A 12,405-nucleotide genomic window follows, 5' to 3' on the forward strand; every position below is an offset into this window, starting at 1 on the left:
CGATGTTTGGGAAAAAGCACAACAGGCTTTAAACAGAAGAGGGGACTTCTCTTTGAACCATAGAGGCACTCCATTAAGAAGAGTAGTTTGAATAAGAATAAGGGAAGAACCTTCCAGAAGAGGATAATGAGCTAGGGAGAGGCTCGGGGAAGAGGGACTTCAGGAAATCCCCTTGCTTCTATAAACTGTCAAGGCTAGCAGGAAGTTCTGCACCGCGTGGTTTAGTCTGTGACAGGCTACGTTGCAAGAAGAACCAGCAGCCACATATGGTACAGGGAAGGAGCCTGGATTAGGTGCTGGTGGAGGGACCTGCTTTCTTCTGGCTGTGGGATCTGATGTCTTAGAGAGACCAGTGAGTTCAAGGAGCAGGACAGCCATGTCCTAGTTGCTAGCTATCAACACTGTCAAATTTAGCTTCATCTAAAGCAACACTAATTTTCTTTAGGAAATTCTCCATGCAAGGCTGGATGAGTTTTTCCCAGGCTGTCTTGAGCAGGCCAATCTGAAAAGACTTTAAGAAGTGTATTTAGGGATTCAGGCTCTTCTGGTAGTGTCAAGTTTCACAAGGAATAAAAAACTCTTGATTTTCTTAATTTCCCTCCTCCGTGTGTCCAGCCTTTGAGCATTGCAACATAACTGCTGTCTGTAAAACACGTGCTGAGGACCCTGAACTGTAGCTACAATGAAAAAAAAAATAGATCGCAAAAAAAATCTCATAATGTAATAGGTAGGTTTATGAGTTTGTGTTGGAGCGCATTCCTAAGTTCCTTCATGCAGCTGGCTGTACACATGGCTGCAGCTTGGGTACCCCTGTGTCCTGGAGGCCAAAGAGCAGGAAAGGCAAAATGGAGAAAATAGAATATTTCATTCAATTAAAAAAAAATCTCCCAAGATCCCAGAACACATGGATTCAGCCTGACATTAAAGCAGATGTACATCGCATGATCCTGGAGGCAGAAACAAAATGGCAAGTAAGAGCTAAAGAAAGCCGCCCGGTTTGCATTCCTATTAATTCAGCCTTAAATATAGCTTTCAATCATCAAGTCAGTGAGTGACTTCCCAAAGACAGTGGTCAGACGGGAAGTCATCTCGCTTGCCATGTGATTTGATTGGTGTCTCATTAGCCTGCCTTTTATATAAAATTTGATTGTTACACGAATGCTCAACTGTAGCCATGATGAAAGTAAAAATAAGTTTCCTTGTGTTACACCGAAGTAGCACGGGCTAGGTCTTTTGAAATGTCAATATTTGGAAGTATGTGCAGTGTATGGGAAACAGAACCCGGTTTGATTTTCAGAACACCAGTGTCGTCTGTACACACTGTGCAGAAAACTGGGTTGCCCTACCATTTACATCTAATGCTTACTATTCACAGAGTTGGAGAGTTCGTCTCCTGAAGATGGGCCCGAAGCGAAAGAGTCTGTTCTGAAGGCTCTAGATGAGTCAAGTCTGGAGACAGAACCCTGGGACACGGAGAATTCTTCACCGGAGGTCTCCTTTGCAGACTCTTCCATGAAGGCAGGTACTTGGCACATGCAGGCGCCCTGTGTGTACAAACTATTCCCTCCAGAAGAATCAGAATCAGGTGCATTTATGGCACCAGGAACTATAACACAGGGAGAATCTGGACACTGTTATTAATGAGAGTTCTTATTAAAATACTATTTTAGAGAAGGATAAATTAAAACTGTTACTCCTGGGTTTAAATATTTTAAATGGACATACTATTACTATTATGAATAGGAACATATTTCCTTTTAATTTCACTTTCTAAGGAGTGTGTGGTCATTGTAAGATGTTAACTGACTTTGGTGTGTGCTTATCTTTTGTGGTTTCCAAATTATTTTCCAATACACCAATGACGAAGATCTACAGACAGTTAAGGACTGAAGAGAGAGAATTAATACTCATTTCTCATGGATGCGCCCCCAACTGGTTAGCCAATACCGAGTAGTCAACCCTAATAACATAGATACAAGCAACATTAAACAGACTCTTAGGCTGTACTGTGTGTGTGTGTGTGTGTGTGTGTGTGTGTGTGTGTGTGAACAAAAACAGTTAAAGAATAAAGGGTCATGAACTTCAGAGGGAGGGGGCCAGTTGGAGCAAGAGGAGAGAGGAAATGCCATAGCTTTATTTTGACTTTATAAGAAAGGAGTGCAGTGGAATGCAGACAGATAAACAATAAGTCATGCTTTTTAAGTACTTCCTACCCTTTGAAACCCGTGAAATTGTGTATCTTCACAATTTAACTTTAAAAACCAGCTGTGTCTAACAAAATTCCTAAAAAAAAGTCCCAGTTTGCCTTTACACCCTGGTCTAAACTAGCCCGAGCTGGCTCTCCTAGCGCACTGTCTCTATTTAAAGAGGTGATGAAGCCGCGCTGCAGCCGAAAGCTTGGGATGCACAGGACCCACACTGTGTAGTCACCCCTGCCTGATCCCACCACATACAGTACGGGTACCATTTGGGATGCCTCCTGCCGGTCTCTCTGCATACCTGAGCGCAGAACTGTAGTCTCTGCTGCGCTCATTCCAAGTGCTTCTCTGGGTTTTTTTACTGACTGAAGAATAGCAACACCATTTGAACACAATTAAACGAGTGTAGACACCGAGTGTCTTTCCAAATTACTGCATCATGAGCAATGCCTTTAGAGCCCTCGGTACTTATGTCACGCTCGAGTCATTAAAAACATATGTAATTGGAGCTTCTAGTCCAACGATTTATGCCATTTTTAGCACATTTGATACTTAGTGTCCACTCTCACTGCAGGAATTGACGCTGATTTAGGTGTTCTTCCCACCTAGAGGGTTGTCCGCTCCCTAAACCTTTTCTCTAGGAGTGGGTGGCATCGTTTCCAGCCCCTGCCAATTCTTTGCAATAAAATTGATATTTTGATGTTTGAATATGGATTTGAATTTTTCTGATTTGCACTTTATTTTTATTTTTATTTTTTTTTGCAAATCCCTCCCTTTTGAGTACATATCACTCTCAATTTTGAGGTATTTGTGTTTTTCTCCTGGGTCATATGAATTATTTAAATATATGTGATATCAATCTGATCAATACTTTTTATGGCTTGTGTGCTTTTTTTAAACCCCATTTTAGTATTTAGTTTTTAAACTTGTAATGACTAATACATATTAATTGTATAAATCAATGAAATTCATCGTGAAATTTCTCTGTGTGCACACTGTGTATTCTTCCTTTCCTGTCCCTAGAATTTCCTTTTTTAGGATGCCTTGTTTTCTTTTTTAATTTTCATGTATGCAAAAGAACTTGCATACTTACCTTTCTGGGTCATAATAATGTGTCTTGTTTTTTGTTTTTTGTTTTTTGTTTTTTTTTTAACGCAAAACCTCTGAGGCTTTCCTGGTCAAATGAGCCACAAGTGGAGGGGTCTTGTCGAAATATAGAGTTGGTCTTGAGACTCCACCTTTGTCACGTGCTCACAGGCACCTGCTGCATGGGGTTCCAACCACCCGCGCAGCAACAAGGCTTTAAGGCATAGATTAATGAAGCGTAGACGAATGAAGCCTGAATACTACAGGCATGTCTTCTCCATCAAGGGAGTGCCTGTGCCTCCCTTCAGAAACCCTAACCCCGATTCTACAGAAAAGCCAAATCTAGATGTGGGGATTCCATGAGTTACCACCAAACAGTCTTTGGGTGCCACCTGGCATCGCTGGGTGTCACCTGACATGGCTGGGTGTCACTAGCTGCCTTCTAAGTCCGTGCTGGTAAAAGCTGACATCGGAGCTGAGGCTGGGAGGCTAGCCTGCATCTCGAACAGCATCCAGGGGTGTCCCATCAGCTTGCAGTTGTCTAGACTGAGTTCCGACGTAGGCAACATAAAGACTAGAACTTTAAATTTCTGTGTTATTCTTTAATATAAGGATTAGTGTTCTTAAGTTTATCATGGACCCTGTGAGAAAATATGGATCATAATAACGCACTTAGTGAATGGAAAGGCTAGGTTGTTTTCTTCTTGGTTTTTTTTTTTTTTTTTTTCTTTTACTCTTTGATCGCCTTTCCTTCCTGCTCATACTTTCACACGGGCCTCTCTGCCTCTCTTCCCTTCCTTCACCTCTTTTACTTAGGACAAACTCACAGACTTCCTCTATGTGCCAGACCTCCTATTCCGTCTTAGGCATTCAGTGGGGAACGCAGCAGAACAGATCACAGCCTCCGGAGAGCTTCCCGCTCTGTGCTGTCAGCCGCACGATTCACCTTCGTCTACGCTTAGTAAGTGTAGTGAAAGGCAACGACAAAACACGCAAGTTTATGTGAGCGAGAGAGCGTGTGGTGGTATAGCTAGCGAGCTGGATGGGCGTCTGGATCCCCAGCCAGGGTCCTCTGGTGCCTGCATCTGTAAATGGATTGGGCCTGACCTTCTGGATCCCTCCAAGGCAACAGCAAGGGTGACTTGTACGAAGCCTGTGCCTTAGACACAGCAGCTGACACGTGGCTCGAGTTATTTCTAGTTTGTGCGCATTTTCTTGCTCCTATGAACCAAGGATTGCCAACGAAAGCAACTTGGGAAGTGCCTTTAGCCCAGAGACTTCACACTTAGTTGTTGGGTTCTTCATTTTGTGTTTCTCTCCTGCTGGGCGAAGGCTTTGCCTCTGAGCTCTGTATCCAGCCCAGGGAGTTATTTTGATGACAGCATTTACTGCTAAATTTAATAGAGGATTTTGCCTGTCTAGTCATTCTTGTAATTAAAAATTAAAATATTTGTGAAAGCATACCTTGGTTTCTGATACATACTTTCATAACGGTATGCACAGCTTATTAACAGAGGCATTGGGTTTTAATTTCGTGTTCTAACATGTTGAGTTAATATTTCCAGTAGTTGCTAAAGTAATATTGAAAAACAAAACTACATGATTTAATCTATATAATTTTTGTAAATGTAGATATTTTATGTGCAGACATAAAAGATAAGAGATGTTAGTCATTTTAGTCCAGGATATGTCTGAACCAGTCTGTCTGTCTTTCCTTCCTTCCTTCCTTCCTTTCTTCCTTCCTTCCTTCCTTTCTTCCTTTAGTTGTTGTTTGTTTGTTGTGTTTAAGCCTATTAACTGAGAAGTTTTTACATAAAGATTCTCCAGGAGTTGCTTTTGCACCTCATCAATCAGCACAGCCTCTCACACTAAACCAATTTTAATGACATTTATCCTTCTTCCTAAGGGTGAAAGAGTAGAATTCTCCAGTGGAAAGTTCTAGAAGGTAGTTTCACCCTCTCAACACATTTGGGGGTTGGCATTTCTAGTTCTCTACTTATTCCCTGCTCAGAATAGTCTGCTTCCAGCTTAAAATGGATAGCACTGGATGGAGTCACGCACGCAAGCACGCACGCACATGCACGTGCACAAAATACGGAGAAGGCACATTGAGGGGGATGGGGGCTTTAGAGGAAGCAAGTGAAAGAAATCAGGAGTAATAATAGTGTATTGTATACCTGTATGAAGTTCTCACAAATAAAGTAACATGTTTAAGAGACAGGTTCTCCCCATCCCTGAAATAATGCAGTTAATTAATTAAAATAAGCCAAAGGTGTTTTTGTTTTGTTTTGTTTTGTTTTTTTCAAGCTTCGTTTTTTTTTTCTAAATTAGCACAGCAGCTTCTGACAGCGACTGCGCTGCATTTTGGAACTGTCAGTGTGGTTGTAAGGATAGATAGGGACTTCTGACTGCTGACTGTGGCCTTTCTGATTTCTGGCCATTTTAGAGCAAGAAAATATCACAGAATTTTGATACTTACATGGAAGAGTCCAAAGGGTCTTAACCAATTCCATGGATTATTTTAATTCTGTATACTTATAGAAAAATTAAGGAGTCATTTCTGAAAATCTGTTATTGCTTTATCAAAACAAGTGAGTATTTACTTTTTTGGTTTTTCGAGGCAGGGTTCCTCTGTGGCTTTTTGAGCCTGTCGTGGAACTAGCTCTTGTAGACCAGGCTGGCCTCGAACTCACAGAGGCCAGCCTGCCTCTGCCTTCAAAGTACTGGGATTAAAGGCGTGCGCCACCACTGCCCGGCTTGAGTAGTTACTTTTTACACCAAGTGTTTTAATATCATATTTTAGGAAGCAAAGTACTCTGGTAAAATAAAAGTACAGTAAATGAGATTTCAAGCTAAGAACATGCTGTTGAGTTTGGGAGAAACAATTCTATGTGCCACTGAACCACAAGTCCTGAACCTTCTCTAAGGGATGAGGGATCCATCCGAGAGCCTTGTTTGGACTCAAGAAATGCAAGTACCTAAGGACGGTCAGCAGAGGGCGCTTTGACATTTATAAAGAGAAAGGGTCTCTGTTCCAGTGTGGAACATTATAATGTAACTAGCGTGCCATGTGTGAATACACAGTGCGCATGACCCAGCACGCGTGTGTATATTTTGATTTATATATTCGTTCACGTGAAGATTTTAAAATTCCACCCCAGCTAATGAGCTCCCCAACCTGCTTGTTTTCAGACTGTAATACCTTCTTTTTCATTCCCCCATATGTTCAGCTCCTTAGGTTTATCCGGTGACATTATGCTTTGGAATATATTGTGGATATATTTTGCATAGATCATGTTCTGTAGGAGGGGTTTAAAAATTGACCTTTATAAAACAGCGTCGTTCTCCCTGGTCCAATCTGTCACAGTACTTTGTTATTGTTGTTGTTGTCTTGTTTTTCCTTTTTATAGACCAAAGTCCAATCTTGGGTTTGGTCTGTGCTTATTTCTGTGAAAGTGTCACAGAATTTATCCTTGCACTTAAGGATCAAAATAATGTTCCCTATCACTACCCAGTAGAAAAATCTAGTGATTTTTAGGATCTCTAGAAATAAATGCCACAGCATTTGACGCTAAAGGAAGATCCTTACTGTGGCAGAATATTACTCTTTTTTCAGAATTGGCTCAAATTAAGTGATCCACCCTTTATATTTTCCTAAATTTAGTTATCGCTGACTGCTAAGAAACCGCAATGCTACTGGGGTCATTTCAGGGTAGATAGGAATACGGAGAGAGAGAGGGAGGAGAGGGGAAGAAATAGGAGTGTTATGGTATTGGTGCTTATAAAGGACTTGTTCTTTTCAAATTCAGCGTGCTGTGTGACGCACAATTGCACAGCAGCCCTAACGGGGCGATCAGCCAGTCACTCCCACTTCAAGGGCAAGGCCATGAGTATTTTCTCAGAAAGAAAAGCCTCCAGTGTGTAGTCGACATAGACTGGGTTAATTCCCATGCCGGTTTATAACTGCAAAGTTAAAACTTGAGCCCGAGTTGTAACAAAGTGATGGTTTTTACATTTTACTCGGATTATTAGACCCTGCCTTCTCTATTCTGAAACATAAACAAGGACTAAAAAGCCCAAAGAGCAGGAAGAAAGCAGCGAGTTGGTGGGGTCACATTGCTGAGGGGCCAAGCACCAAGGGCTGCAGTTTTATTTTAAAGGTATATGATCTAGATATGGAAGTATGAATTACATGCTCCCGAAGAAACAGTGATCTGTAGAAAAGCAACGCAAAAGAAAGAAAAGCCACAAGATCTCAGTATTAAAGGATTCTGCAGAAGACACACAGACCGGGGTGACCGGCAGCATCACAGACCAGGCATATATCACAACTGAAGAGGTCACCAGAAATCTCAAAGTGTGTCAGAACACGTGACAAGGGAGGACGCAGGAGGACAGTCACGGGAGGTTGAGACCTTGAAGGCCGAGGAGAGCTGATGTGTTTCTCTGAGTAATTGCTCCAGTTGCTTCTCCCACGGCGAAAACTCATTTAAAATCAACAATCCCTTGTCTTGATTTTAGAAAAAATCACCACAACGCCTGCCTGACCATTTCCAAGTGTGGTCCTAAGAAATCACCAGGGGCATCATACCGACAGCTTGGCATTGCCCATCAAGAGACGATTTAAACCGCGGAAGTTGGCAGTCACTTTAATCCCCCTTAAGAACGTCCTGTTGAGCTTGACCTGTGAAGCCTTAAGTGCACCTCCGTTTGCCCTTTCCTTATGTCTGGTTGGAGCTGTTTTACTCCTTCAGCCTTTCTGACAGGCACCTATGAACTCAAAAGGTTTCCAATTCATGCCCTTCTGTCTCATACTCCCTAGTCCTTGTTAATGTCAAGACGTCCAGTGTGGTCATGGAGAGCATCACTTGTGATTGCCTCCATTCTAGAACATTCTGCCTTCATCATTTATTGACTGGAACAAGCCCTTCTGGTGGGTGTAAGTCACCCTCATGACCCTGTATTTTAATAACCCCTTTCCGTGTGCGGACCCCAGAGCAAAGGATAACAGGCAGAGATAATACAATTTAAGCCAACATCATTACGCATGATTCAAATTTAATTCTAGCTGAAATATTTCAGCACAAAAATTTTCTATAAACAGGAGCAGAGGCGCTCCACGGATGGCCATGTGGGCCTGTGGTTCTAAGAGAGATTTTTTTTTCCCTTTGGGGAACTCATTTCCTAGAAGCTTGGATCCAGGAGAGAATATGCAAGGTGGGTGGAGGTGGCTTCTCTCCATTCTGCGGGAACACATGTTCCCTGGCACACGGAGCGAACTATGACAGACCAAAATGTGAGCGTGTGTGTAGATCCATATACATAGAGCTGAAAATAAAAGTAATCTATTTCCTCTCAAAGAAAAGATTGTTATTGCTAAAGAAAATAAAATATGTATTATTAGTAATACGAAAATAAGCACTTTTGGGGGGTCCGTGCAGTCTTGGGTATGTGTTAATATGAGGGCATGCTTCAAGCTTTAGGGATAATCTTTGACAAGAGGATTATGAAACTGGACTGAAGGCGGGTATGATGTCAAAGTCCACAGCGAAGTCATAGATAAGACTACCATGGAAGGCGAAATTCGGTGAGGTGTAGACCCTGTCCCCATCAACTCCCAGAAGAGAATAGGGGGATTGCTCTTCTGGTACCTGGAGGTCCTTTTCACTGCCCTTGTTTCCTGCCGGAATGTAAACCCACCGTTCATCACGGAGGTGTGCCAGACTGAGGCAAGGATGAAAAGATGAGTCCGTAGAGCGAAAGTTTCTGGGCTAGGAGAAAGTCTACCTGGGGATAAACAGGGAGCAGAGTTGTATTTTACCTAAGGAAGCCCAGCTTCTTGAAGAAAACCCAGTATTATTTGTTCCTAGCTTGCTATACCAGGACATTCCAGCAGAGGGCAGACGTTACATTAAAATGAGTCTAAACTCACCAACCCCCTTCCCTGTTGTCGCTTTCAGTATTTTATTGTAAAATTTCTGGTTTCTGAACGATTTAAAAATATTTTAAAAGTATTTAAGGTATATAATATGTTAAAAATACAAAGTTTCTTAGATTCCAGTTAATATTTTTGACTATTACCAAAATATTCAAAATGTGTTTCCAAAATCACGAGATTTTGGCCCCCATAATTTACAGCCTTCTTTTAGAGATTTACTGTCATTGTAAGAAAAGCTGTTGTTTTTTTTCCTCTTATTTGTGAAGCTATTACTCTTTTACTTTTTATTTTGAAAATCCATTCTATCTCTTAATTTAACAAGTATGATTTTCGTTGGTTCCAATAAGTTGATACATACAGTTATATTAATAGAAATGACTTCATTTTCAAATTTATTTCATAGCTGGCTTTGATAATTGCCTTAGGGGAAAATGACACATGTAAAAGTTAATTAAACATATTTTACATCATGACTCCAATGTCCAGTACAGCTCTGCAAGAGTTTGGATTTACTTCTCTTCAAAACTCTTTTTTTCTGATATAAAAGGATCATTCTTACAATAATAAGCTTAAAAACTATAGGAGCTACTATCTATATTTTTAAATAAGAGCAAGGCACCTGGGAGTAGTGTCTGCATTCGGGTTTGGGCACCTCGCTGGGCTCCAAAGCACGTGTTCTCTTCATGGCAAAGCTCTGCCTCCTGTAACCTCTGTTTTGTGTGGCTTCTTGAAAAGGACACACACACACACACACACATGACTTCGGATATTAGGACCTCCCAGATCGCCATGTTTGAAGAGTACAAAGACAAAACAGGAGAATCCTGAGTAAATCAGTTGTAGTAATTCAATGTTTGGTACATAAACTCAAAACATTGTTTGTTTGCTTGTTTTTCTTTTGTGAAACAACACATTTCTTGATAATGCTTTTCTGGAGAGGCGTGTGTGTGTGTTTGAGAGAGATTTTCTTTTTTCTTTTTTTTTTTTTTTTTTTTTTTAATTCAGGCAGAAAACCTGCAGGGAAGGCAGTTTCAGGGTTATTGGAGATATATTATTTTCTTTATTATTCAGTTTGTTTCTTTTAATACTTCTATTTCGATGAAAGAACAACAAAAGCTTGCAAATAAAAGTACGCTCTTTAGGAAACTCTTTGTGGGGCTGTGAGGAATTATCATCAGAAGATTCCACTTCAAATGACACAGCCATGGGGCTCTGTGTCCTCCCTGTTACTGTTGCAATTGTCGCTAACAGAGTTACTGTAACTGATTTGGTGCTGTGGAGACAGCAGTGTCCCCTTCTTCGTGTGTGTGCAAAATGGGTGTGGAAGGGTGAGGCGGAAGTTTGGGTCTATCCGTGAGTCAGAAATATTAGCGAAGTGCAAACATCTCTCCAACTTGTTTCTTGGAATATAAGATGTTTTAATTTTTATGGAGAATTTGACATTACAAAGAAAATGACTTTCCAAAGTGGAGTTTCATTTCATGAAGCACCAAGGTTGCAGAGCTTCCAAAGCTTCACGCAAATCATGGTCCATGCTTGACGTTGGGAAAAAGCAGTGAGATGCTGGGTGATGGGGGTGAATTCTTTAACCTCTCTGAATATCGGTGTCTCACCTATAAAATTGAATTGATAATGGGTGTGGCTACTGCAGAAGATGATGATATAGCACAATTTGCATTATATCTGGAAAAGCTCTGAGCTTAGTGTTCTTCTGATACAATGCAAGTTTGATTGTGAAATCCACAGTACCCAAATAATGAAATCAATTGATCACACTCTGCATTGGGTACTAGCATTATCATCAGTAAATATATTTACATGCCGTATAAATCCTCCGCCCCAAACTGATGTATGCTGGCTCAAAGCTGGGGGAAATCTTGGCTCTGCATACACTAAGAGTCATTTTAAGATTTTGGTTTAATTGCTAATGATTAGAAAATGAAATGGAAAAAAAAATCAAATATTACTCCATTTCCACTACACTCACGGGAAAATTTGATGGTAACAATATTCAATTTCTAGATTGTGTATATTGGCGTTTTCCCAGCCAGTTTAGTATACCCTTCAACTCTCATTTCTACATTTAAAATAACAAAAGGAGAGGATGTCGAAATTTACTTTTTTGCCACAGAAATCTTGGCCCCTGTGTCTAGAACTGGAATTATCTTCGCAATGACATTTTCCCGTCTCTTTTTACACCTTGCCTTTCCCTTACAAATCATAATCTCTTTTCATCAGTACATCTGCCCAAACGCTCTCCGACTTGACAGTTCTATCCCACACTCGCCTCTGAGCCTCTAACAAGACATACCTCTGGGAATTGCAAAGTGCCATATTTAAAATCTCTCTGTGAGATATCCAGGTTTTCCCGTGTGATCATGAGGGATTCCTCAGATCTGAGTTCCAGAGCTAATCTGTGACAACTGATAAGCCCAGTATTTTCACATTAGTGTGTTTATGTTGCGCTAATATACTTAAACAGTATGTGTGTCCGTGGTGCGTTTTTGTGCAACACTTTTTTTCTCAGCTTCTGATTTTTTTTTTTTTAAGCACGGTGTCTTAAATGTTGGATAGATAGCTTGGGCTCAAAGTCCATGATACTGTCCAACCTAAATGGACTTAATCAAATTGTAGGGAGATAACATGTCAAGGACATATTCCATAGGGACAAGAGTCCACAATAAAATGCAAGAAATTATCGATGCATGCCAAGCATGGATGATTCTCAGATACTGCCCTCTAAGTTGAGGGAGGGTTGCATGCTGCATGAATCCACTTATGGTATTCTGGAAAGGGTAGAACCATGATGCCCAAAACCAGATCAGTGATCACCAGGGGACAGCGAGAAGGCACTGGTGACAAAGAAGCTTCTTCTTGAGGGGATTTGTAAGGTGATAAAGACATCCTCAGTGTAGCAGTAGTTACTGAAAACATTTGTCAAACTCACTGACCTCAGAAGAGTGATCTCCACGCTGAAGCTATGTTCATCTGACTCAGGGTATTGAACCACTTCAAAGAAAGGACACACGGATCTCTTTGAGCTGTACACAGTCCTCTTCTCAAGTTGGACTTACATCCAATGGGCTTGTTTTCCTCGATTTCAGTGCTAACAAATGTGCACTGATTGTTTTAGACAACTGACAGGTATCTTGAGGTGGCTTATTAGTGTTTTGAGAGCTTTCA

General features: G+C 41.0%; 2 protein-coding genes across 3 annotated transcripts in view; one reads left to right on the plus strand and one right to left on the minus strand.

Moving 5' to 3' along the window:
* The window catches only part of Gca (grancalcin), a 325,199-nt gene that overhangs the window by 50,208 nt on the left and 262,586 nt on the right, over positions 1-12,405 (minus strand). The window lies entirely within an intron of this gene.
* The window catches only part of Ifih1 (interferon induced with helicase C domain 1), a 46,717-nt gene that overhangs the window by 8,131 nt on the left and 26,181 nt on the right, over positions 1-12,405 (plus strand). For both annotated transcript variants that reach the window (XM_050122435.1, XM_050122431.1), the window contains exon 3: positions 1,376-1,522. In XM_050122435.1, the coding sequence (XP_049978392.1) occupies positions 1,376-1,522 (147 nt within the window). The remainder of the gene's footprint in view (positions 1-1,375; positions 1,523-12,405) is intronic.

Source organism: Alexandromys fortis, unplaced genomic scaffold (assembly GCF_014885135.2).
Source record: "Alexandromys fortis isolate MF-2015 unplaced genomic scaffold, M_Fortis_MF-2015_v1.1 scaffold_8_9099976_23576923, whole genome shotgun sequence".
Lineage (NCBI taxonomy): Eukaryota > Metazoa > Chordata > Mammalia > Rodentia > Cricetidae > Alexandromys > Alexandromys fortis.